General features: G+C 41.2%; 1 protein-coding gene across 1 annotated transcript; it reads left to right on the top strand.

Moving 5' to 3' along the window:
• The first annotated feature begins 387 nt into the window (after positions 1-387).
• Positions 388-21,083, top strand: LOC131418583 (signal-regulatory protein beta-1-like). The gene is made up of 6 exons (XM_058563045.1): positions 388-546; positions 2,193-2,549; positions 14,964-15,278; positions 19,321-19,632; positions 20,191-20,302; positions 20,718-21,083. The coding sequence occupies exons 1-6, from the start codon at positions 474-476 to the stop codon at positions 20,794-20,796; spliced, it is 1,248 nt and encodes a 415-aa protein (XP_058419028.1). The 5' UTR covers positions 388-473; the 3' UTR covers positions 20,797-21,083.
• Positions 21,084-24,086: the final 3,003 nt, after the last annotated feature.

Here is a 24,086-nt window from a genome sequence, read left to right as displayed (position 1 = left end):
ACACTTCTGGAGTGGGGAGAACAGGACCCCATTCCCCTGAGGCCCCATTCACAGGAGCCCTCCTCCTGAACATCTGTGCAGTTCATCAGAGCCCAGTTGTTGGACAGTTACAGAAGACTGAACATGCCCTCCAGTATGGCAAACTATGTCCCTGGGGCTCCTGGATGAGGCAGGGCCACCAGTGCCTCTGAGATCGAGTGGGGGGCCCAGAGGACAGCCCTAGGCAGTAAGAGAGTCTGTCAGGTCCTCTCCAAGAATTTTGGAACCTTATGTCAGTAATTTCTTAGCTTGTGTCTGATTCCTATTTCATAATCTAGAAGCAGAAACTGTCAAAATCCCACAGCCATTTCCTCCCATCCTAGTCACTTCCTCTTACATCAGGGAGACAAGGCTTCCCCTCTCATCACAGAGCACAGAGTCCCAGGACTCTCCAGAACAACATTCAGACAGAGCAGGCTCCAGGGGCCACCACGATGCCCATCCGTACCTCCCCGTGCCCCCTGCCTCTGCCATCCCTGCTCTTGCCTCTCCTGCTGGGACTCACAGGTGAGCACCACGTCCTCGGGTACCACAGTGCATGGATGCTCACCTGAGTTTGGCTGTGGTACCATTTCTCCACTGGCAGTGAGGTGGGTGGATCTCTGTTCCAGGGCCTCTTTCTTTGCTGCCTCTTCCCCTTTAAGACACTTCTCTGAATGGTTTCTTTTATAAGAAGGATCTCCCAAACAAATCCCCCCGGCATTCTTACTACTTGGAGGGGGCCTTTCCTCTCCCACCCAGGTCCAGATGGGGTTTACTCCCCTTGTTATTTCTCAGTGACAGGGGTTCCCAGCCCCTCCTCACCCCCACACCCCTGACACCCTATGAAGACCCTAGGACCTAGGGCCTGACCTGCAGAACGTGGTCCCGTCCTGAGGGAGCAGGTGGAGGTGCAGCATCTGACCCCTCTGTCCTGCTGAAGACCACAGACCAGGGAGGCAGAGCTGCCTTAATTAAGATGGAGATGAATAGATAGATAAATCACAAGTACTACACACACAATACAGAACTAGCAAAAAAAAATGTAACTGGTGCTTTTTAGACTATTAAGTCTCCCAGAATCTCAGCATCCTAGGATTTTATTCTTGATGTGGGAGTTTCTCCTGCCTGTCCACTCTCTTCTCTCCAGAACTGACTCCAGACTCGGGCAGACAGGCGAGGCACTCCTCCTCCTCACAGAAGTGCTAACATCTCAGTTGAGAGGTCATCTAGTTAAGTGGATAAAGCACAGGTATTTCTAGAAACAAACCTGCCAGGGTTCACATCCATGTTTCATCACAAACAGTCTGTTTGACTTTAGACAAGATACTAAACTTCTCTGTGCCTCCATTTTCTTGTCTGTAAAATGGGGATAAATAATAATGCCTTCTAATAGGGTTGTGGTGAAATTTAATTGAGTTGTTAACATATTTAACTGTTTAGAGTGTTGTGTGTTACACAGAAGCGTCTATGGAAACTCTGGCTGTTGAATCCTTCCATGGTTTAGTAAATGCAAATATGAACATATAAAAATGATCTCGTTGATTCTGGCCATTACAGCACGCACTCTGTGTCCTTAAAAGTCCGTGTCTTCATTTAAAAGTCACAGCACTCGGGGGCCGGCCCGGTGGCGCAAGCGGTTAAGTGCGCGCGCTCCGCTGCGGCGGCCCGGGGTTCGCTGGTTCGCATCCCGGGCGCGCACCGACGCACTGCTTGGTAAGCCATGCTGTGGCGGCGTCCCATATAAAGTGGAGGAAGATAGGCACCGATGTTAGCCCAGGGCCGTCTTCCTCAGCAAAAAAAAAGAGGAGGATTGGCGGATGTTAGCTCAGGGCTGATCTCCTCACAAAAAAAAAAAAAAAAAAAAAAAAAGTCACAGCACTCATGGAAAAGGGGAATGATCCATCATGCTTGACAGAAGAGGAAACCGAAAGCAGAGGAAGGGAGTGAATATCCCAGAATCACCAGGTTTGTCAGTGCTGGTGCCAGGCCTGAGCCCACGTCAGCCTGATGCCCAGGACAGGATGCTCCCTTGGACTTAGAGGGAAGGAGGTCCTTCAGGCACAGTCCTAGATGTTTTACAAAGGTTTTCAGTTTCAGTCTCACAATAAAACCATAAGAGAAGTCCCCTGGGCCAGGGAGGGGACTTGGAGCTGACTTGTACTTCCCTCCAGGAGCGGCAGGTGCGGAGGAGCTACAGGTGATTCAGCCTGAGAAGTCAGTATCCTTCGCAGCCAAAGAGACGGCCACTCTGCGCTGCACCCTGACCTCCCTGCTCCCCGTGGGGAACGTCCAGTGGTTCAGGGGGACAGGCCCAGGCCGTGAGTTAATCTACAATTTCAAAGGAGGCCACTTCCCTCGAGTAACAAATATTGGAAACACCACAAAGAGAAACAACACGGACTATTCTGTCCGCATCAGTAACATCACCCCAGCAGACGCCGGTATCTACTACTGTGTGAAGTTCCAGAAAGGGAGCCCTGATGACGTGGAGTTTAAGTCTGGACCAGGCACCAAGTTGTTTGTGCGTGGTAAGTGCAGATCCCTGAAAATCCAGCCCTCTGGTCTAAGACAAATCACAAGTCAAGACTCCCCCTTTGTTAGCCCTTGTGTGAAGATTGAGGATAGAAGGTGGGGATAGCGAGAAGTCATAGTGAAGGAGCAGAGTGAAATGCAATCCTAGGGCCATATATCAATAGAATCCTAACACTTTAGAGTTTTACAATTTTCAAAGGCTACTAAAGGGGCTGGACAGCAGAGTAGGTAAAAGTACAGACCCTAGGGCCAAACGGCCTGAGTTCAACTTTTACCTCTGCCATTTACAACCTGTGTGACATTAGTGAGTTTCTTAAATTCTCTTGCCTCAGTTTTGTCTTCTATAAGATAGGGATAATACTAGTACTCACATCATGAATTTATTGTGGATTAAAAATATAAATAAATTTATAAATGTAAAAAATTTAGAAGAGTACTTGTAACATAATAATTATTACACTTGTGAATATTGTCAGTATTCAGGAATATTAAAACCAATCAGACTTTAAAACATAATCCAAAAAGCATGGAACCACAGATTCACAGAAAAAAAGAATGATAAAATTATTGAGGTAGAAAATCTTAAAAATCTCTTTTTTTCTTTGTTGCTGAGGAAGATTCGCCCTGAGCTAACAAATGTTGACAATCTTCCTCTTTTTTTGTTGTTGTTTGAGGAAGATTAGCCCTGAGCTAACATCAGTGACAATCTTCCTCTACTTTGTATGTGGGGTGCTGCCACAGCACGGCTGATGAGTGGAGTAGGTCCACGCCCAGGATCTGAACCTGCGAACCCAGGCCATGAACCATTATGCCACATGGCTGGCCCCTAAAAACCACATTTTTGACGTGCAGTATGTGATCCTTACTTTTCCTAAATTTTGTCCTTGATTTCTATAAGTCCTGCGTATTCTTGGATGGTGTCCTGGCTGAAGACAAAGCCTACAAGACTCTAAACAGCACCCATAAAGGAAGGACTCTGAAGATGAGCAGTTAATCAGGCCTGTTTTTACCGATGCAGTAATGATTATAATATTTTTTCTGTAAAATACGAGCATGATAACTCACTCTAACAGAACCATAGAAACATACATCAACAGAAATTTTGAATCTTTAAAATTTTAGCATGTCAGAGTAATGGAGAAAGAAAGAGAATGATAGGACATCTTTGGGAACAAAGAGAAGGTCAAATGATTTTCAAGAGCTGAAAATAAAAAGCAAGTTGTATGTGAACCATTTGAATGTGATCAGCATGAGCTGACTAAGGGCAATGTTGAATGCGGGAAGGCTAGAAGCAGTGCCTTCAAAATTCTTAGAGAAAATTATTTCCAACCTAAAATTCTATAACCAGCCAATTTTTCAAGTTTGCAAGATCACCAAGAACTATCTTTACTGCACACTTTTTGCCTTACCAAAGTAGGTGTTAAACAAAGAAAGAGCAAGATTGGGAACCAGGAATAGGGGATTGGAGACCCTAAGATAACAGCCATGCAAGAGGCATAGGAATGGCCACCGAACTATTCCAAAATAGAAGAACTGAGAGCTTTCAGAGGGACATCTCAAAAGGATAGAATTGCTAGAATGTTAAATAGTCTTCAAACTCATGCTCATCATTTCTAACACTATTTAACATTGTACTGAAGTATTAGCCAAAGCTTTGAGAGGGGAGAAAGCAATAAAAAGCATAAGAATTATAAAGGAAATGGGAAAACTATTTCTTTTTGTAGATGATACGGTATCTGGAAAACTTAACAGAATCAACATTAAGCTTTACAAACAATAAGATAATTTAGGAATGTAGCTTGTTATAAAATCAACACACAGAAATTAATAACCTTCATACAAACAAAACCAGTTGGAAGATATAATGGAAAGTATGAGCACAAATACAATAGAAAATTTAAATTAAATTAAATACTTAAGCCAATTTCTACCAAAACAATGATAGGGACTGGATTTACTTGCCCACTAGAAATATGGGCAAACTATACAAAACAATGGTTGACAAGACATTGAATATCAGGCAACAAATGACAATGACCTCTGAGACATGAGAAACAAATGAGGTGAGACCCAAGATTACCTCCAGCTTACTCTTGGAGAAAGATTCCAGGCCACCATGCAGGAAGAGTGAACTTAGGTGAAGCCTGGAGGTCTCCCTCAGTTGATAAGAAGGAGCTGGATGTCCAAGGAGGGCAAGGTAGCTAGAGTTTTCCAAGTAGAGCACCAAAGAGGACAGAGCTTCACAGAGTGAGAACTCCAAAGATCTTGAGTATTCACCTGAGTACTAAAGAGTGTATGTACCTGAGGACATACATACACATGAGTGTAGGTACATGGTCCCAGGGGAAGAATCCCCGGAGCTCACACAAGGCTGAGAATACTGCCTGCTCCCACCAACCTGACTGAAAACCTCATAACTCATGGAGTATCTGGTAAAGTACGCAGAAGGGATCTGCCCCAGTAAAGATAAAATAACTAGCCCTAGGCCAAGTGATGCTATGGACCTGCCTCACAAAGCGTAAATACAATACACGAAAACATCAGACTGTTTCCAGGTAATTTAACCATGTCCCAAAACACGTGCAAGCATATTTATAGGAATACAAAACATCCACCACCGAAGAAAGTACAATTCACAACATCTGGCATGCAATAAAAAATTATCAAGCATGATAGAAGCAGAAAAATACAATTTATAACGAGAAAAATCAACCTTTGGAAACCTAACCAGAAAACACAGATGATAAAATTAGTGCATAAGGACATTTAAGTTACTATAAATACACCCTATATGTTCAAGAAGCTACAGGAAATACAGAATATGTGAAATAGAGGCATGGAAATATTTTTTAAAGATCTATATTGAGATTTTAGAAATGAAACTGCCATGTCTAGGATGAAAAATAGACTGAAGGGGTCAACAGCAGAAAAGACACTGAAGAAAAAACGTTAGTGAACTTAAAGACACAGGATACAAGACTGAGAAAAGATAAACAGAGCTTCAGTCAGCTATGAAAAAACCTCGAGTCGCCTAATAAATATGTACTGAAGACTCCAAGGAAGAAGGGGACAGAAGGAATATTTGAAGAAGTAATGGTTGTATATAACCAGATATGATGAAAACTATGAACCCACGGATCCAAAAAGTTCAGTGAACCCCAGCACAAGAAACATGAAGAAAACTGCACCCAAGGTGCATCACAATCAAATTGCATAAAATCAGTAAGAAAGAAAAGATCTTTAAAGGAGACAGAGGAAAAGGGAAATATTAGATGCAAAGGAACTAATATAAGTATGACAGCAGATCTATCACTGAAAATGATGCAAGACAGTGGAGAAACATCTTTAAAGCATTAAAAAAAATAAGAAAATGTAATATAATAATCCTAAACGTTTATGCACCTAATAAAAGAGCTTCAAAACACATGACACACAAACTCATACCAATGCAAGGATAAATAGATAAATCCACAATTATAGTCTGAGATTTCACACTCTTCTTTCAATAATTGGCAAAACAAGTAGGCATAAAATCAAAAGGATCTAGAAGACTGGATCAGCACTATCAACATATTTGAGGAACTGACATTTATAGAACACTCCACTCCAAACCAGCAGAATACACATTCTTCTCAAGTGCAAAGGGAACATTTATCAAGATGTATCTTATTATGGGACATAAATGAAGTCTCAGTAAGTTTAAAATGAGTCAAGTCATACAAAATGTGTTCTCTGACCAAAAGAATTAGATTAATAATAACAAGAAGATTTCTGGAAAATCGCAAAACAACTGGAGATGAAATGATATGCTTGTGAATAACATGTTATCAAAGAAGAAATAAAAGGAAAATTAGAGAGTATTTTAAACTGAATGAACATGAAAGCACAACATACCAAGTTTGTGGGATGCGGCCAAGATAGTACTTAGTGGGAATTTATAGCACTAAATGCCTACATTAGGACAGAAGAAAAGTTTCAAGTCAGTGACCTAAAAATTAGAAAAAGAAGAAGGAGTAAAACCCAAAGTAAGCAGAAGCAAGTAAATAATAAAGAAAAGAACAGAAATCAGAAATAGGAAATGGAAAACTACAGAGAAAAATCAATGAAACCAAAAGCTGGTTCTTTGAGAAAGTTAGTAAAATCAGTAAACTCCTAGCCACACAGTCAATCAGGAAAAAAGAGAGAGGGGACCAAATTACCGATAACCGAAGGAAAGAGGTGACATCACTGCAGACTCCACAGATATTAAAAAGATTATAAGAGAACTTCATGAAAAACTTTATACCAAAAAAATCAACAACTTAGATGAAATGGACAAACTCTTTGAAAGACACAGACTACCAAAGCTCACTCAAGAAAAAGTAAATGGCCCAATTATCTCTATATTTATTAAAGAAATGGAATTTGTCGTTTAAAAAGCCCCCCACAAACAATAGTCCAGGCCCAGATGACAGCACTGAGGAATTTGACCAAACATTTAAGGAAGAAATACTAACAATTCTACAAAAATTCTTCCAGAAAATTGAAGAGGAAGTAAAGCTCCTCAATCTTCAAGGCCAGCATTACTGTGATACTAAAAGCAGATGAAGAAACTGTAGACCAATATCCCTCATTAACATAGAATCATTAGTCATACAGTGTAGCGTTGGCATCAAGATAGACAAGTAGATCAATGAAACAGAATAGAGATCCCAGAAATAAACCAATACATATGGTCAATTGATTTCTTAAAAAAAAAAAAAGTGTAAAGATAATTTGTAGGCAGACCAATGGAACAGAATAAAAAATCCAGAAATGTATACAGTTCCTCCCACCGTACACCAAAATAAATTCCACATGCATCAGAGATTTAAATGTAAAAAATGAAACTGTGCAAGTATTAGAAGAAACTATGTGTGACTTTTTTAATAATCTGGAAGTGGGGAAAACCTTCCCAAGTACAGTTCAAAACGCAGAACCAAATGAGAAAAAAAATGATAATTTGACCATATTGTACAAAAATAAACTTCTGTATGGATGTGTGTATAATATTTTACAAAATATAATATAGACAAAGAATCACCCCTAATATAGAGAGAGCTTCTAAATCTTTAGAAGAAAAAGATAAGCAACTTTATAGAATTACGGGCAATAAATAGGAAAAGACAATTCATAGAATATGAAATACAAATGTCTCAATCATATAAAAATATGTTCAACCACCCTCATAAAAAAAGAAATGCAAATTAAAACTACACTGGGACACAGTTTCTCACCTATCTGTGTGGCCAAAAATCCAAAACTTTAACAGCATACTCTTTTGGGGGAGCTATGGAGAAACTGATACTTCCTATTTTGTTAGTAGAAACGCAAAATCATATAACTCATAAGGCAGTGAATTTGGCAATATCTAGCAAAATTACATACTACATATACATATTACATAATTACACATTACCCTGTGACCCAACAATCCCACTTCTAGAAATTTATCCCAAAGATACACTAACATAAGCACAAGATGACTTATGCTGAGGCTCTTCGTTACAACACTATTTGTAAGAATAAAGGATGAGTTGCTAAATAAATTATGGTATAGCCACACAACAGCATATTATGCAACTTTAAAAGGAAGTTTTAAAGGAAGAACTTAGCACACTGCTTTGGAGGGACCCATGGATATCATCAAACAAGAAAGCAACATGTAGAATGCTATGTGGTGCACACTACCTTTTATTGTAAGAAGAGTGGGAACAACAAGCATATACATGTTTGCTTATATTTTTTTAAAAAGAAGAATAAACCAAAATCTAATTTTAAAACTTTACCTATAGAGGCAGGAAAAAATAGGATAGAAGGGATAAGAATGATATCTAGACTTTTCTGACTGTACCTTGACTTAGGTTTCGACTTTGTAAACACATGAATATTTTTAAAAATAAATAAACAAAATTTAAAATGAAAAAAATATTCCTAAGTATCTAAATTACTAAATCAACAATGAAACTAACTGAGCTACCTATAAATTGATGGCTTCACCAGACAAAGACTAATTATTTCAAGGGACTTTAGAACATAGAGTTTTACCTTGGATTCACCAAGAAACAGACCCTGAGACAAGGATTTGAGTGAAGGACCACCAATAGGAAATGGTGAAGTCAGACAGTCAACAAAGGGTGTCATCAAGCCCACTACCGCTCTGGGTGACTGGAGCTTAATCCAGTTGGGAAACTACGGGAATGATACGGGTACAGAACACAAGTCTCAGATTTATCCCCATCGAGAGGAAAGGAGTTTGGGATAACTATATACCAACTCCCTCTCACTCACTGATTGACAGCTGCTCCCAGAGGGTGTTAGATGCCCAGTACTTCCGGGGTTCCATGTGCACAAGCAACCTTCCATAAAAGCAACCATCCAAAAAACTTTTAAAGGTAAAAACATGTATATACCGGCATTTGGAAGTAGTCCTGAGTGCCCTGGAGTTGTAAACTCAAGGAATTTGGGTGGGCCATGGAGATTTCACGCTACGCATAATAATGTGTATCTATATCCAGAGTGAAACAAACCTAAGTACCAAAAGACCACAAAGAAATCTCAAATTCTATTCAATATTTATACTGTTTGGAAATAATATTGCTGTTGGCATTTATAAGTGTTATACATGAATTGAAGTATAATGTAAATTAGTTATTGTGTTAATGTCCTTGGGAACTAGTATATTCAGTATGAGAGACAGATAAAGAACAGAATCAAAGAAGTTAGGTTAAACAGCTGTATTAAATTTGAATTAGAACTATCAGTATTGGGGCCAGCCCCATGGTGTAGCGGTTAAGTACACGCGTTCCGCTGCTGGCAGCCCGGGTTCGGATCCCGGGCGTGCACCGATGTACCGCTTGTCAGGCCATGCTGTGGCGGCATCCCACATAAAATGGAGGAAGATGGGCATGGATGTTAGCTCAGGGCTGATCTTCCTCACAAAAAAAAAAAGAACTATCAGTATTAACTCATTTAATTGTTTTTCTCCTTAAAAAATACTTACTTCATAGCCCTGTCCACCAAAAACACCTGGAAGCAATGACAACCCAGTAGTAATCAGCACTGCTAGGACACAGATTATGGTCTCTAAATAGCAGATCTCTAAAAAGAACCACAGCTCCTTAGGGAAATGACTCATTTCAGATCTTGAAGAGGAAATGTGCAAAATGAGCTTAGAATATTTTGTTGCACCAGAAAGCAAGGAAGCTACCAATGTCTACTGAAGTTATATCAAAAAGACTCAGGAAGTCACTTACAGGATAATCCCACCAAGATAGATCAATTTGAGCATTAAAATGGATAAATATTATAATAGATTGACATCCATCAAATATGTTAAAATCCATGATTTCATAATGATATGAAAATAGATGAAACCTCATTGGTCACCTTGCGAGGAGCTAAGGCACCAACTCATTGTTCTGAAATCCAAAAGATGGTAAACAGAGGAATTTTCCTGCCTTTCCCCTATGAACTGTATGTCAGAGTAACCAAAAATGGTTGATGGGGGAAAGAATAATTCCAACTAATGAAGACAGAAGGAATGGTAGCATTAAGCTATCACCAGTGTGAAACCCCTAATGAAATGATGGATCTAGACAATAATTATCTACACTTGTTAAAGACATTGGGCTAAAAGCTGGTGGGGGACTTTATAACACATGGATCAAGCTGACTGCACCCAAAGCTACTAATCAATCTGAACACCATAAAAAGAGAGACACCTAGACACCACATGTCTCCTAATGTAATGCAATAAAAAGTTGTCAGCACCACATATGAAGTATTCTTGCCAAAATTATGAACCTTGTTCTAATCAACTAGGTCCTCCAGACCAATTACAGTGGTATTTAATAATAAGGAATTATTATTAATTATTATTAAATTTTAATTGTGATAATGGCATTTTGATTACGTTTTTAAAAAAGTCTTAACTCTTAGATATACATGTGGAGGTAGTTGTGAATGAAATGATAGAGTGTCTGGTATTTGCTTTAAATAACCCAGTGGATGGTAGGAGAACTCCAGATGAAACAAGATTGGCCATTTGTTAATGATTATCCACAATGAGTACTTTCTATTTTTATGTGTTTATAAATTATGATATTAAAAAGGTTTTTTAAAAAAATTCCACATCTGTATAGCCTCATGAGAAGTCTTTGTACCCTCCTAGGTATACATGTACCCTAAACTGAAGTCCACTACAATATTTAGCAGTTTCATACATACTGGGAGGAGTTATACCAATCTGGCAGAAAGTCTGGGGATGAATATATCATATATTCCCAGAACACTAAGCAAATGAAAAGAATGAGACCATGCAACTAAAGGAATTAGTACAAGAAAAACAAAACCTGAAGTCGGTGAAAGGAAGGAAATAATAAAGATCAGAGTGGAAATAAATGAAATAGAGACTACAAAGCAAAAGAAAAGATCAATGAAACTAAGAGCTGGTTCTTCAAAAAGATAAACAAAATTGACAAGTTTTTGCTTAGACTCACCAAGACAAAAAGAAAGAGGGCTCAAATAAAAAAAATCAGAAACAAAGGAGGAGAAGTTCCACCTGATACCATAGAAATACAAAAGATCATAAGACGCTACTATGAACAGTATCATAGCATCATATCACTATATGCCAACAATTGGATAACCTAGAATAAATGGACAAATTCCTGGAAATATACAATCTTCTGAGACTGAATCATGAAGAAATAGAAAAATCTTAATAGACCAACTACTAGTAAGGTGATTGAATTAGCAATTTAAAAACCCTCCCAAGAAATGAAAGACCAGGACCAGACCTCTTCACTGGTGAATTCTACCAAACACTCAAAGAAAATTTAATGCCTGTCCTTTCTCGGAGTCTTGCAAAAATTGAAGAAGAGAAAACACTTCCAAACTCATTTTAGGAAGCCAGCATTACCCTGATACCAAAACCAGACAAGGATACCACAAGAAAGAAAATTACAGGCCAACATTCCTGATGAACATAGATGCAAAAATCCTCAACAAGATATTAGCAAACAGAATTCAACAATACATTAAAAGGATCATACACCATGATCAAGAGGGATTTACTCCAGTGATGCAAGCTTGGTTCAACATCCACAAAACAATCGATGTGATACACCACATTAACAAAATGAAGGGTAAAAACAATATGATCATCACAATAGGTAAAGAAAAAGCATTTGAAAAAACCACATCCATTTATGATGAAAACTCTCAACAGTGTGGGTATAGAAGGAACATACCTCAACATAATAAAGGCCATATATGACAAACCCACACCTAACATTATACTCAACAGTGAAAAGCTGAAAGCTATTCCTCTAAGATCAGGAAAAGGACAAGGATGCCCCCTCTTGCCACTTTTATTCAACATAGCATTGGCAGTCCTAGCCATAGCAATTAGGCAAGAAAAATAAACAAGAGGCATCCAAATAAAAAAGGAAGAAGTAAAACTGTCACGATTTGCAGATGACATGATACTACATATAGAAAACCCTAAAGACTTCACAGAAAAAACTGTTAGAACTAATAAATGAATTCAGTAAAGTTGGAGGATACAAAATCAATATACAAAATTCTGTCCCCTTTCTATACACTTACAAACCATCAGAAAAATAAATTAAGAAAACAATTCCATTTACAATTGCATCAAAAAGAGTATAATACCTAGGAATAGATTTAACACAGGAGGTGAAAGACTTGTACTCTGAAAACTATAAGACACTGATGAAAGAAATGGAAGAAGACACAAATAAATGGAAAGCAATTCCAAGTCCATAGATTGGAAGAATTAATATTGTTAAAATGTCCATACTATCAAAGCAATCCACAGATTCAGTGCAATATCTACCAAAATTCCAATGGAGTTTTTCACAGAACTAGAAAAAATAATTCCAAAATTTGTATGGAACCACAAAAGATCCCACATAGTCAAAGCAATCTTGAAAAAGAAGAACAAAGCTGGAGGTATCAAGCTCCCTGATTTCAAACTATCCTAAAAATCTATAGTAATGGAAACAGTATGCTACTGTCATCAAAACAAACACACAGAGGGGCTGGCCCGGTGGCATAGTGGTTAGGTTCATGCACTCCACTTCTGTGGCCAGGCGTTCACGGGTTCGGATCTGGGGCATGGACCTAAACACCGCTCATCAAACCATGCTGTGGCAGCATCCCACATACAAAGAAAAAAGAGGAAGACTGGCAACAGATGTTAGCTCAGGGCCAATCGTCCTTGCCAAAAGAAACCAAACACACAGAACAATGAAACAAAATAGAGAGGCCATAAATAAACCCATATGTATGTGGACAATTAACTTATGGCAAAGGAGCCAAAAATACACAATGGAGAAAGGAGAGTCTCTTCAATAAATGGTGCTGGGAAAACTAGGCAGCCACATGCAAAAGAATGAAAGTAGACCCCTACCTTATACCAAACACAAAAATTAACTCAAAATGGATTCAAGAATTGAATGTAAGTCCTGAAACTATAAAATTCTTAGAAGAAAACACAGGTGGTAAGCTCCCAGATATTAGTTTTAGCAATAGTTTTTGGATCTGACTCCAAAGGCAAGGGAAACAAAAGTAAAAATAAACAAATAGGACTACATCAAACTAAAAAGCTTCTCCACAGTGAAGGAAACCATCAACAAAATGAAAAGTCAACCTACTGAATGGGAGAAGATATTTGCAAATCATATATCTGATAAGGGGTTAATATCCAAAATTTATAAAGAATTCATACAACTCAACAACAAAAAACAAAAACCCAATTAGAAAATGGGCAGAGGTTCTGAATAGAATTTTTTCCAAAGGGGACTTAAGATGGCCAACAGGCACTTGAAAAGATGGATGAACATTACTGATCATTAGGGAAATGCAAATCAAAACCACAACATGATATCACTTCACACTCTTCAGAACAGCTATTATCAAAAGATAAAAATAAGTGTTGATGAGGATGTTGGAGAAAAACAGAACTCTCATATACTGTTGGTGAGAAGGTAAATTGGTGTGACCACTGGGGAAAACACTATGGAGATTCCTCAAAAAAATAAAAATACAACCACCATATGATCTAGCTATTCCACTCCTGGGTATTTATATGAAGAATATGAAAACACTAATTTGAAAAGATATGCACCCCTATGTTCATTGCAGCATTATTTAAAATACCCAAGACATTCATACAACCCAAGGGCCCACTGAAGGATGAATGGATAAAGAAGATGTGGTATATATATATATATATATATATATATATATATATATATATATATATATACATATACACAGTGGAATACTACTCAGCCATAAAAAAGAATCAAATCTTGCCATATCTTGAGGGTATTTAGTTAAGCAAAATAAGTCAGACAGAGAAAGACAATATCGTATGATTTCACTTACATGTGGAATCTAAAAAATGAAACAAACAAACATAACAAAAACAAACTCATAGACACAAAGAACAGATTGGTGGTTACCAGAGGGAAAGGAGCTTGGAGGGTGGGTGAAATCAGTGAAGGGGGTCAATTGTGTGCTGAAGGATGGTAACTAGACTTATGGTGGTAATCACTTTGTAGAGTATACAAATATCAAATTATAATGTTGTACACATGAGACTTATACACCAATTTTACCTCAAAAGAAAAACAAAGATGAGACCATTAAAAACGCTCCTGGGAAAACAGAAAGCTATACAAGAAGGAAAATATAATCATGATGTATTACATGGCCCAGTTGTGAACAATGCTCCTTTGGTCATCATAATATAAATTCAAATTCTGATAAAAGATTTTGATGTGTCTATGACAGGAGGATGTGAGCAGGGGAAGTGTGAATGGCAGGTAGAGGCAGATGTAAGAGAGCTAAATCATCATCTTCCATAATAGTAGGTTTATCCATAATACATAAAACTGAAAAATAGAGAAATAATAGTATAAGCTTGTTATTTAGAAACACAGAGAGAAGTTTCCAAAGAATCGGGAAAAATATTTAAAAGTGGTTGATCTATCATTTTTTCAAGGAGATGAAGCTAGGGGTCTGATGTCCTTCGTTATATACCTTACATGACATTTATACAATGTACTTTGGGAAGGAGGGGAAGGAGAACAACAAGGTCGGATCTGCATTTCAGCACGATCACCGTGGTCTGGTTTCTGAGTGCAGGTTGGAAGGGTTGAGTAGCAAAGTCAGTGAGGCCAGTTGGCAAGCTGTTATCATAAGAAGCATCATTTAAAAATTATGAAAAGGAGAAAAGTGGAGATGAGAGACTGGGGTGATAAGTCTAGCTGGATGAACCATAAGGGCAGGTATTGTACTACAGAGTAACTTACCATCTTCATTTCTCTCGTGTCTCTCTCCTCCTTGCATGATCAAAGCTAAGCCCTCTCTTCCAGAGGTCTCTGGTCCCTCAAACAGGGCCAGCCCAGGAGATGGAGTGAATCTAACCTGCACATCAACTGGCTTCTTTCCCAAAAATGTATATCTGAAATGGTTTGAAAATGGAGTGGAGCTTCCAGCCCGTCAGACTGACATCTTCCCACCTGGAGACGCTTTCTCCTACACCATTATCAGCACCACCCTGGTGACTCTTGCCCTCTCCTCACTCCACTCCCAGGTCACCTGCCAAGTGGCTCACAGTGAATTGCAGAGCCCCCTCAGTAGCCATGTGAACATCTCCAAATTCCTCCACGGTAAGCATCCCCATCACCCACCCAGATGGCCAACCATAGGTGACCACCACAGGTTCTTGTTTGGAGCACTTCCACTCCATCTTCCTATTCACTCTTCACTAAACCCTACATGAAGTGGGTATGAGGTTCTCTATCTTATACAACCATCCCCTGCCCACATAATGCCGTGATTGGGTCCTTCTCTAGAGTTCCCTTCCCTCTAGTGTATTTGGGAGGTTGAAGTTCAATCATTCACTCAGCAAGTGTTTACTGAGCATATGCTGCGTGGCAGCTTTATTCTAGCTTTGAGGATTCCACGATAAACAGAACACATGTGGTTCTGCCTCACTGAGTTCAAAGTCATGTGTACCCCATCAACCAAGATGCAAACATTTACACAGTTATGACTTCTAACACTGGCTATGAGGGAAAAGAACAGAGTACTGAATGAATAGATGAAAACAGGAGAAATCTAGTTTATTCAAGAAATGCCTCTTTGAAGAAGTGAAGTTTGAGCCAAGACATGAATGATGAAAAGGAGTCAGATGGGCAAAAAGTAGAGTGTTGTAGGCAGAGGACGGGGGTGGTGGAGAGCAAGGCCTGTTTGAGGAGCAGGGATGAGGCTCAAGTGGGTTAGTGAGAAGAAGGATACATAGAAAAGGAAGAGGCTGGAGAGAAAGGAGCAGGGACCAGATCACACAGGCCTTCCAGGCCACAGCAAGGACATTTCTCCCACTTGGATTCTCCACATGGACTCCTAACAACATTGCCCAAACCACCATGCCACCACTGCTCTGCTGCCAGTCAATGCCTTTGAAACAAGCTTCTTAAACCCGCCCTGGCATCAGGGGAGGGAAAAATGCAGGCAAGGCCAAGCCTCTACCTTTCTTTCTCTGACTTCATAAAGCCAAAGCCTTTGGCTATGGTGTTGAATCAGACTTTGCAGAAATATGGAAGGACAGGCAAAGGAAATCAACCTCACTCCTGGGGAAGTGCACCCGCCCAGGCCTTCACAAGGCATTTCCCAAGGGATCTACATTCTTCTTAGCCACAGCACCCCCACTCAACAACCTCAGCATAGCAGAATCCCACTCCTGTAGATGGGTGAATTCCTTCCAGGGGTCCAGAGCCCCAACTCACATTCTCTCCAGCTCCTGCCAGAGAAAACCAAAGAGCACCCATTAATACCATCATAGTGTCCACAGTAATCCCCCCTTCCCATTGCGGACAATATGTGGTATCATTGTAAAGAAGAGTTTAGCTCCTCCTTAATCAAATGCCTCCAAACCAAAGTAGGAGTCAGGCTTTGCTTAACCTAAAGACACCACAAGAGAGCTCCAGCCTGGAAATGGAATTCTAGCCTCTACCTCGAGCATCCCATAGAAGCTGCGAGTCCCTGCTTCATGCAGATGAGGAAATCAAGACCCAGAAAGAAAAGTGACTTGTCCAAGGTCACATGGCTCTTAAATTAGTGAGCTGGGATTTGATTCCAATAAAACACCTCTTCAGATGACCATTTCTGACCTCCCTCCTATAAGAACTCCCCATGCAGAGATACCAGAGAAGAGCAGGGCCCCCGTCCCCAAGAGACATGGTTCAGTCATGGTCAGCCTAGAGATGGGCATGGTGCTGCTCTCCCCACTTTCTCCAAACCCTTGGCTCCTCCTCCTTCCCCATATCAATGAAGAGACTCTCCATCAACCCAGTCAGCCAAGCTAGATACCATTTCTTACCCAATTCATCGCCAAGTTCTATCAAATTTCCTTCCAAAATCTCTTCTCAATCCATACATTTCTACTGCCACTACCTGGATTAATATCCAAGGTCAAGCCAACATCATCTCTCTCCTGGATGTAACAGCCCTCTCTCTCATATCCAGCATGACCCTCTACAGTCCATCCCCCAACCCTGCAGCAGCCAAGGGCATTTTATCAAGGAAGCCAGGTCATGTCCCTCCTTTGTTTAAAACCCTTCAGTGTCTCACCACTGCTCTTACAAAAAGGAAAAAAAGTCCTTACCGGAATGTTCAACAGGGATCTTCACCCATTTTTGTTCATTTACCCCTAAAATAATTGTGAAGAACTGTATGGCCCATCATATATTTTAAAGGTAGCATCTAAAATTGTTCATCATACGCTTAAACAGTTGCACAAGACAGAACTCCTGGGATATTACAAATGTTACATCATTCTGAACATACTCAATTGAAAAATAACATCATACTGATTTGATTTCCACCATCATCCATTTCAACACACATAAACAAGTGCTACTTTATAAATTAGAAATTTTATATCATTCCATTTTCTTCCTAAATTTGTATTGCTATTCTTATTCCAGGGAGAACTTTATCCCAGTGTAGCATATTTTCTATTTGAAAGTCTTTTACTAACCACAACATGCATATATATCATAGAGGACTGGGAGCACACAGAGAACTAGCACAAAAAATATACAAAGTGAATTTCTTAAAGTTTTGTCTTATGACCATAAGGCTCTAAGTGTTAAAAAAAAATACTTCTGGATTGAATTACACAATTGATCAAAACAATCTAAATATATGACAAATTTTGACAAATCATTATTAACATTATCATTAAAATGTTAGCAGAAGTGCAGTGAGATAGATGGGGGGCTTATGATGCTTTGATTAAAGGCAGCTTTCTGGCCAGTAGTATGTTGAACTGTCCTTTTATCCTTTTTTCCAAAGTTTTTACACCAAGGGCAACGCACCATAGCTAGATTCAGGATGTGTGCAGGAAGGCCTTTCTTTTGTAACAAGGGAGAAGAAGAATTGAGGAACAGCAAGAAGGAGAGGGAACCAACCTTAGGGTTCATTCTCAAGCAGATCAATTTCAGGAAAGAGTCATATGAGGGTTGGGCATCTAGAAATTAATTGTATTAAACTATCAATGTATGTCTCCCTAGGATGTCCTTATGTCCCCTCAGGGGTAAGTGCAGCACCAGTAAGTGTAGACAGACTGCAAACTGGCTATGAATGTGGTTTCATCTCGTCCACACTCCTCCTCACTCACTTTGGTCATCTTTCTGTCCTTGGAACATTCTAGGCTCCACCTCAGGGTCTCTGCCCAGGCCCTTCCTTCTGCCTGAGATGCACTTCCACACACCCCGTCTCTCCCAGTGCCCTCCCTCCTTTTACCCTCCCCTAGCCCCCTTGCCTCATGTTCCAGTTACCAAGACTGCATAAAAAATTATCCCCAAACCTATTCCAATATTCTAAACTTACTCCAAATCCCCAAAATTATTATCCTCACATATTCTACAGGTCTGGAATTTGAACAGGGCCAGCAGGGATGGCTTGTCTCTGCTCCATGACTCTGGGATCTCAGCTGGATGATTCATAGGCTGGAATCATCTGAAGCCTCCTTTACTAACATGTCTGGCCGTTGGTGCTGGCTGTCAGCTTGGGACCTCGGTTCTTCTCGACATGGGTGTCTCCTTATCGTCTTTCCACATGGGCTAGTTTGGGCTTCCTCATAGCTTGGTGGCTGGGTTCCAAAGATGAGTGTCTCAAGAGTACGAAGTGGAAGCCACTCCACTTTTATAACCCAGCCTCGGAAGCCACACAGTGTCACCTCTGCTACACTCTATTCATCAGGCAGTCACAAGTCCCACTCAGATTCCAGGGAAGCAAAGTAGACTCCCTTTCTGTTTGGGAGTGGCAAGGTTCTGGAAGACATTGTGGGGCTTGCTGTGGCCATTTTTGGAAAATACAATCTGCCACACATAGTTAATTCCTGTTCATCTTTCGTATTTCTGCTCAAAGGTTACTTCTTTCAGAAACTCTTCCCTAACCTGCCTTACCTGCAGACCAGATCAGCTGCCGCTGTGTAAGCTCTCAGAATCTCTATGGGGTGATGTGAGTGCTCTTCTCCTCCCTGTCCACCACACCAGAGCGGCAGCTCCACGAGGCAGGGTCCGTATCTGTCTTGCTCACTGCGGTATCCCGAGAACCAAGTGCAATGCCCAGAAATGCGAGGATGCTCCTTGAGCATCTTCTACATGAAGGGAGAAAGTAACAAAGGAAGGGCTGTTGTTTCAGTTGTGCCCACAGTGAATGTATCGATACACCGTGTCCCAAGTCTCCAGGCGGCCATCCTCGCCTGCCATGTGCAAAGGTTTTACCCCGAAGGCATACAAATCACCTGGATGCAGAAGAACGGATGTTTCCAGACCTGTGAGGCTGTCGCCCCCACCAAGAACCCAGATGGTACATTCAGCCAAGACAGTCATCTCCTGGTCAACGCCTCAGAGGACAAAGGGCTGTTCACCTGCCAAGTGGGGCGTGAGGCTCAGACATGGGTCCAGGCCAGCGTGCAGCTGAGCGAGTTTAGAGAAAAGCAAGCGAGTTGGGGTGAGTAGGGCTGGAAAACCAAGCAAGTCAAGGCTCGGACCTGGAGACACACAGGCCGCGTTCAAACGCTGGCTCTGCACGTTCCTCACGTGTGACCTTGGGAAAGTCACTTCACCTTTCTAAAACTCAGTTTCTTCACCTATAAAATGGGATGGCAATTATAGCAACCTCTTCAGAGTGTGATAGCAGGAAGCATTGCTCTCATCACACAGCTGCATCCTAACGACACACTGTTTACCAGATAGTGCCGTGAATTACTAAGATAATATGAAAGATCTTGCCCCAAGTCTCACCCACCCTCCCAAAAGCCATTCAGATTCAATTCCTGAGCACCTATAGGAACTTTCCTTGGATGCTTCCATTTGATACAAAAATATTATAAAGTACAGGTTATAATTTGCCTTTTCGAGGTTAGGAAAATGAGGTTCTCAAAGGTTAGGTGACTCTCTCCAAGACCAAGGTGTGTCTTGGTACCTGAGTCTAGGGTGGGGCTGAGTCCGCCTGGGGGTTTAGTGATGGAAGCAGGAAGCTGGTTCATCCTGATATCTGCTGTCCCAGGTGCCATAGCATCCAGCTCCCTCTTTGGGACCCTCCTCCTGCTTGGCTGGAAGCTGATTCCCCTGATTGCACTTTCCATCATCTACGTCCTCAGGAGGAGCCTCCCTTCCAGGTAAGGGGGACGCCAAGTAGGGGTTGGGCTCCCAAGGGTAGGACTCCAGGCCAGCAGGGGGCACCGTAGGGAGAAGCAACAAGGTGCTCCAATTTCATCTCTACCTGAAGGCATGTTGAATCCAGAGGGTTCCTGAGAGTTGCCACCCAAAACCTTCACCCTTCCCCTCTGCCTCTCACAGCTCCAGTCTGAGGATCCACAAAGATGCAGGCTCCCTGGTCCAGGCAGAGGGAGCATTTAAGGAGGGAGACAGACAGGAAGCTAGTGCAGAGAGAGCACTCTTGAGGTGGTCTCTGAGGAGAGGTCAGAGAAAAACAAGGCTTTGCCCCAGCTCCCTGATTCCCTTGCAGGTCACATCCACTGCAAGGCCCTCCTCAGTGACACAGGACCCTCAATCCCCTCCTCTCTTTTTCAGGAGGACTGACCCAGGAGGGACACTTGCCGTGATGCCTGCAGCTGCTACTGCAGCTTCTCCCGCCTCATCCGCCCTCTGAGACCTGTCCAGTGTGGCTGCCCCTCCCTGTCTGCTGCAGCCCCCAGAGTGGGTGACAGCCTGGACTGGGAATATCAGTAGTGAGAGGTGGGCTTCACATCCTATGCAGGAAGAAGCTTCTCTCAAGATTCAGGGCACGAAGTCCATGATCCTGAGCAAGAAACCAGCAGAGGCAGGACAGGCTCCTGCCCAGGGGCAGACACATACCTGCAGTTCTGAAGGCCCCTTCCTGGCTCCTCAAGGAAAGCCCATTGTGGGTGGGGTTAAAGCAAACACTTGTGGCCAATAGACATATGAAGGGATGTCCAGTCTCATTAGTCATCAAGAAAAGCCAAAGGCAACCACACTGAGATGTCATTTTGTCCCTAATCAAATAGCAAAAACGAAGAAGCAATTGGCTCTTTCTTATGCTGCTGATGGGCATGTAAAGGGGCACAGTCACTTTGGAAAACAGTCTGGAAAATTTTAAGTTGAACATTCACATACACCATAACCTGGCATTTCCACTCTTGAGTTATACTCAAAGAAACTCTTGCACATGTGCACAGGAGATACATACATGGTAGCATGGTTTGAAATTAGCAAAACCTGAGAACAATCCAAATGTCCATCTACAGGATGATGGGCAAATAATTTAGTACAATCACAGGAAGGAATGTTACACAGCAGTAAAAATCAATGAACTATAGCTACCCACAATAATATGCATAAATCTGAGCAAAAAAATATCAGGGGTGAGTAAGCTTCAAAGGATTTCATGCAGCATGATATTCTTTTATAAAATTAAAAACAGCTAACAAGTGGCCTTTGGGAATATATATAAATATGATAAAACCATATTTTTTCAAAAAGGATCAATGAACCCAAGATTTGAAATAATAGTTGCCTGAGCTAGGAGGAGGGAGAGGGATGAAAAAGGTGGATACATATAGGTAGATGGAAGTTCATATCGAGATTCTAGCTTCATTGCTGGGTAGTGGCTTCATGAATATTTATATCATTATAAACAAAAAAATAAATAGAATAACAATATAAGATTGATAAATAAATATGTAAGTAGGTAGGTAGAGAGATGGATGGAAGATTAGAAGGGAGAAATGGGGAAAGGTAGGGAAGAAAAAGTGAGGAGGGAGGATGGAGGGATGGATGGATGGATGGATGGATGGATGGATGGATGGATGGATGGACAGGTAAGTAGATTAATAAAAGAGGGTCATGTATGGATCAATGATGAGGGTTTCATGAAGCAAGATTTATGATAGGTACAATTCTATGTGCTTAAGATCCAATGGAAAAAAATAAATGCAAGAACATTACTTAGAGAGCCCCAAGTTCCCTTCCCATTATGACAATCAATGATTCCACATAAGGAGGAAAACATAGTTAATGGGTGCACCATGGGTCTGGCACTTCACATGCAGTATCTTATTTCATCCTTATATCAAGCCCACAAGGGGGGCACTGTTCCTGAAGTTGCAGGTGAGGGATCTGACGGAACCTATTCAGTGTTAGTCAGATAACGGAGGGTAGAAAAAAACAACCCAGATTCAAACCCAACTCTGCTCAGTGTTTTCCAAGGAGCCTCACTGTCTATGGTTCTAGAGACATATGGGGAGATCTTGACCCATCCTCATTCTACTGCTTCCTGATCTCTCAGGCCCGCTCTTCTACACCAAAGCCTACTCCATGCCTCTGAGTGAGGAGGAGAAGGGAAGAACATGTGCACTTTTCCAGGTTTGAAAGGTGGTTATGGAATAGATTCAGGGTTAGTCCTGAGCCACAAAATGGCCCTGGTGAAGATCTGGGGGAAGCAGTGTAGACCAAGTTCTGGAGAAAGGCTCTCTGTAAAAGGATAAATATGCCCAGGGAAATAGACATCCTACTGTATTTGATTCACTGTGGCCTTGAACCGCTGTAGTCACAGAGATAGAGGGCCAGAGCCCACCTCCATTGCCCCTCAGACATGAATCTCCTCTTCAACACCTTCTACTCACAAAAGAGCACCTTCAGCTTCAACATCCCCAAACTCAGCCTCCAATACTGGGTGTCTTGGGGATGTCCTGGCCTCCTTCCCCATCACCTCCCACTGGAAGCAGGGCCAGGACTACGATGAGGCAAGCAAAGTGTCCAGTGAGCAAAAGTTAAAGAGACCCCTTCTCAGGGCTTAGCAAGGACAGTGTCGGCACTCATACAAACTTGCCACCTCACATTTTGAGTCCTAGATGCCCTAGGTCTCAAGTCCCATGAATTCTGTTCCCTCCCATTCAGCTTTATGGTTGTTCAGAACTTCGGTAGCACTTCCCCAGATCACTCCAATATCCTCCTCACAAGTCTCGCTCTGGAGTCTCCAAACCATACACTTCACAGACATCAGAATGGTTTTTTTTAAACATTTGCTCAAAAAGTTTATATAGTTCCTCATCCCCTAAGTCATACCTCGAGAAGGTGATAGGGAATGTCCCAGGTGTCCTAGACCTTGAAACCAGAGGAAAAATGAAGCAGCCAGAAGAGTCCCAGCTTGTACAGGAAGATTCTTCATCCGTTAAAGGAAATAGCTCATGTCCAAAGCAAGCCCAGTCCAGAGCTTCCACACAAATAATTGATCATTGCAAAGGAGGTTATGGTGTCCCTATACCACAAAAATTAGTGAGCTTAGAATATGTAAAAGGCACTGTGTTAGACACGGAGAAAGCATTAGTGAATGTTGGTACAGATGGTCACTACCCTTGTGGAGTTTACAGTCTGTTGAGCACACGTAGGAAAGAATGCATGGAGAAAGAGATGGAAGGAGAGAGAGAGATAAGAAGAAAGAAAAATGTGATGAGTGTCCTGAAGAAAATAAAAAGGTGCACAAAATAACGCAGATTGCAATAACAGAGATCTCCACAGGGATCAGGAATTAAGTGGCTGCTACCTAGGAAGAATAGTACAGAAAGCCGTTCTGAAAAGGAAATAGTTGAGCTGACATCTGAATGTCACAGGACCCTGGGGAAATACACTCTTGTGACAGGGAACCCACTGTGCCAAGATCTTAAGTATGAAGGAATTTGGAATGTTCAAGAAAGAGGAAGGGGGCCAGTGGGGCTGGAATTTGAGAGTGATGGGACATGGAACAATGCTGAAGAGGTGGGCAGAAGCGAAATCACACAGGGCTAATGGCCATTGTAGGGAGTAGAGATTTTATTCAGAGAAAAATGGAAAGACATTAGAGAGTTTGAATCCACAGAGTAAATGAGAAGACCTGATTTACATTTTTAGAAATCACCATCGCTCCTGTGGGGTAAGCAGATT

This window comes from Diceros bicornis, chromosome 19 (genome assembly GCF_020826845.1).
Source record: "Diceros bicornis minor isolate mBicDic1 chromosome 19, mDicBic1.mat.cur, whole genome shotgun sequence".
Classification (NCBI taxonomy): Eukaryota; Metazoa; Chordata; class Mammalia; order Perissodactyla; family Rhinocerotidae; genus Diceros; species Diceros bicornis.
The sequence above is the reverse complement of the archived record's forward strand: the minus strand, read 5'-3'. Positions and strand labels throughout refer to the sequence as shown.

Coding starts and splice junctions, on each gene's coding strand:
- LOC131418583 (XM_058563045.1), top strand. CDS start 474: ATGCCCATCCGTACCTCCCCGTGCCCCCTGCCTCTGCCATCCCTGCTC. Junction 2,550..14,963: donor CACCAAGTTGTTTGTGCGTG/GTAAGTGCAGAT, acceptor GCATGATCAAAG/CTAAGCCCTCTCTTCCAGAG. Junction 20,303..20,717: donor AGGAGGAGCCTCCCTTCCAG/GTAAGGGGGACG, acceptor TCTCTTTTTCAG/GAGGACTGACCCAGGAGGGA.